Genomic DNA, 3,461 nt, shown 5'->3' with positions numbered 1-3,461 from the left:
CTTTCCTGCTAAGTCTGGTCCTGAATTCAGGGCTCAAGTCCCAGCCTCATTCTTCCCCTCAGAATCAGGACTAGGTAAGAGCAGCACCGCCTGTCTCATGGGGAGAGAGGCTTCAGAGACGGTGGCCGAAGGCCCACTGCACACCAGAATCAGATCCCTCCTTCCCCATCAGCACCAAGGACACGCAGCAGCATTTGCTCCCCAGATCAGAAGAAACTCATTCTTTTCTTGGGTTCAAATGCTGATTGCAGGATGGCAGGGGAAATCTGTGTCACACAGCCCCTGCTAGGACCATGGCTGCAGGGAAGAGCCAAAGCCCCAGCTCCAGCTCAGTGTGGGCTAAGCCCAAGCCTCATGGATGCAGCAGGAGGGGAAGAAGGGTTGGAGATTTCCCCCAGGGCCATGGGGAGGTGGGGGACAGGCTATTCCTTGATCTAGAACCATGAAAAGCCTGCCCTATCCCAGCAGAAAAGCAGAGGTGGCCTCAAACTTGCCTGCACAAGACAGGCCCACCATCTTCATCTTTAATCCCAGTCCGTACTGTGCTGTCCTGGGCAGTGAATGAGCACACAGAATTGCTGGCGTGTGAACGAGGGGCAGCCAAGGAGAAGAGTGACCTCACCAGCCCTCTACTTCTGCGACCCGGAGCTGAGCAGTTTCAGGTCACAGCATAGAGCTCCTCACGGTCGTTCTGGCAGATCTGATAGCGACAAGTGAGCTTCTGTGACCAGGCCCAGGGCTTTTTATGCTTGTCCCGAGGAGGAAGCAGGAACGCAACGCTGCAAGCCACCAGCACGTGCCAGATGCTGTGGGTGTAGTAATAGTTCTCATTGGTTTCCATGAATGCATATACGGAGATGGCGATGAAAGCCAAGGTGATCCCTGGGAGGAGGTAGAAAACCCAGCGCTTCCAAGAGGAGGGGTAGCAGTGTCTGCGCTTCACGCCGTGGTGAACCTGGAGGTGTCAGAGCACAGAAGAGTTAAGCAGCCAAGCAGAAGCTTAGGCAGGAGGAAACAGGCAGTGCTGCCAACCTCACAGCAAGAGCATATGTCTGCTGCCCCTGAGAAATGCAGTTTTCCCCCCTTTTTGGGCTTGTCCCTTGTGTGCAAAAGTCACACTCCAGCAGTGGCACTAAAGCCCAGCACAGATGCTATAGCTCCTGCCCAGGGCATGGGCAATAGCTGACCATTCTGGGACAACACTCCAGCTGCAGGCATGGCTCAGCTGGAGCTGCAGCAGCTGGAATATGCTGAGACCCAAAGCCAGGGATTTATCAGCTAATGGAGGAATGGAGGGTGAATCCCTCGCACTGCTCTCCCTCCACCTGGGTGTTTCAAGGAGATCAAGCCGTTCTTGTGGATGGGCTGGGGTCTGCTCTGCCACCATCATTCCCCAGAGGGGAGAAAAGGGCAGCGGGTCCTGCCTGGCTGCCCTTACTTACCCATGCTGCGATCATGATGACGAGGGCAAAGAGGCAGGGACCCATCATGTTCCACACCCCTCTGCGGTCCAGCTGCAGGGACATGGCAATTAACAGGGTCCCCAAGACGAAAAGGACCTGGGAATGAGACACCATGACTATCATCAGCTGCTCTCAGGGCACAGCCAGCCATGCCAGAGGCAGAGAGGACCTCACCTCCAGGCCATCCAGCCCTGCACACATGCAGGACTCAGGAGCAGCACCTCCACAAGGAGAAACCAGAGGACCCACAAACCTTTCCCACAAATCTCAGTACCTTCAGGCCCAGTCCCTAAAAGCACACAGCTTCACAATCCAAACTCCTGGGACAAAACAAGCCACTGGTTTAAACAACCAGGGTGGCATTGGGCGACAGGCTTTGTCACACGCTGCGCTGTCCCCAGAGCAGGCTAGCCTGCGGGCAGCAGAGGAGGAGCAGTTGTATGGGCTGTGTCATTAAAGCACAGCCTGAGAGGGCTCAACACGGCCACTCACAGCTTGGCTGGCCCTGCCGTGTGGGGTTGCCCAACACTCACGTATTTCAGGATCTTCTTCACTCGGGACATGCACAGGATCGTCACCCAGATGGACACCACAGAGCCCAAAAAGTCACAGTACTGTAGTGTGTCGTAGTCCATGATGCACATCACTGCGACGCCTGGCTGGTCACATGCGTGGTAGAACTAGAGCCGGGGACAAAAGCAAAGGCCAGCATGAACCCAGCAGCAGCACACAGCTTTCTGGGAAGGAGAGGCAGGAGAAGGCTCAGCCCGTGGTAGCCACGATGCCTCCTGGCAGTGCCTCCAGGAAGCTCCATCAAACCACTGTGACATTACAGAAAGCAGAGGACAACAGCCGTCAACCTGCGTCCTCCCAGCAGCAGCCCAGAGCTCCTAGGACAGCACCCTTCAAGTACACAATGCTTCAACCCCGCCTCAGCTCCCTGGTGTCCAACCCCCAAATATGAGCGCCCACAGCATGGGTGGAAGAGCCCAGTGAAAATAACACCGCTACCAAGCTCCGAGGGGCAAGACATGGCCATAAAGGTGCTTGTTCAATGATCCTAGAAGCCCTTGGTGCAGCTCCAGGATGGACTGCTCCACCAAGGACTTCAGTCTGGTGCAGCATCCCTGATGCTCAGGGGGAGCTGGCAGGGGACCTGGCAAAAGGCAATCCCTACCGTGGAGAAGAACATGGTGTAGGTGTAGACGGAGGCCTCCACCAGGTAGTAGCGATAAACAGCAACCGCTATTGCCGGCAGGAACATGAGGTTGCTCAGGGTGAGCAGGAGGGTGGCCAGGTTCTGCGTACCGACAGACTGGGCCTTGGTGTCGTCTGTGCAGCTCCACCCGCCCCAACCTGCAGAGCAGAGATACTTGTGTGGTTATCGCACGCCCTGCCTTGTCCTCCTGCAGCACCCAGCAAGAGCCTGGGACTCCTCAGAAGATGCAATCACATCCCAGGACTACTCCTGGCTTCCTTGCCCTTGCTCCATCAGCCACTTTTACTCCTGTGTCTCAGGATGGTCTCGTTACTCATCACAGTCTTGGGGAACCCCAGCAGAGCCCTGTGTCTGCTCTGAGGACATCCCCCAGGTTGTTCCCACACAGCAGGGGCCATTCAACATACAGCATGGGTCTGCCCAGGCTGGTCTAACCCTTAACCTCTACAGTGACTCAACACACACCACTACTTGCTGGTGCTACATCAAGCATTTGAGGCTCAGATGCTTCAGATGATGGTGAAAGAATCACAGAATATGAGGAGTTGGAAGGGACTTTGAAAGATCGCCCAGTCCAACCCCCCTGCCAGAGCAGGATCACCCAGACCAGGTCACACAGGAATGCGTCCAGGTTGGTTTTGAATGTCTCCAGAGAAGGAGACTCCACAACCTCTCTGGGCAGCCTGGTCCAGTGCTCTGTTACCCTCACAGTGAAAAAGTTTTTTCTCATGTTCAGGTAGAACTTCCCATGTTCCAGATTGCACCCATTGCCCCTTGTC

At 55.6% G+C, this 3,461-nt stretch overlaps 1 protein-coding gene across 1 annotated transcript; it reads right to left on the bottom strand.

The window, feature by feature from the left end:
* Positions 1–517: 517 nt before the first annotated feature.
* LOC104543812 (transmembrane protein 8A-like) lies at positions 518–2,819 on the bottom strand (the record flags this gene model as incomplete). The annotated part of the gene is made up of 4 exons (XM_010188505.1): positions 518–955; positions 1,443–1,559; positions 1,997–2,143; positions 2,641–2,819. Coding segments are annotated over 4 exons (740 nt in total), but the record flags the coding sequence as incomplete, so codon positions are not given.
* Between the last annotated feature and the right edge of the window lie 642 nt (positions 2,820–3,461).

This window comes from Mesitornis unicolor, unplaced genomic scaffold (genome assembly GCF_000695765.1).
Source record: "Mesitornis unicolor isolate BGI_N332 unplaced genomic scaffold, ASM69576v1 scaffold36987, whole genome shotgun sequence".
In the NCBI taxonomy this organism is placed as follows: Eukaryota; Metazoa; Chordata; class Aves; order Mesitornithiformes; family Mesitornithidae; genus Mesitornis; species Mesitornis unicolor.
This window is presented reverse-complemented; position numbering and strand designations above follow the sequence as displayed.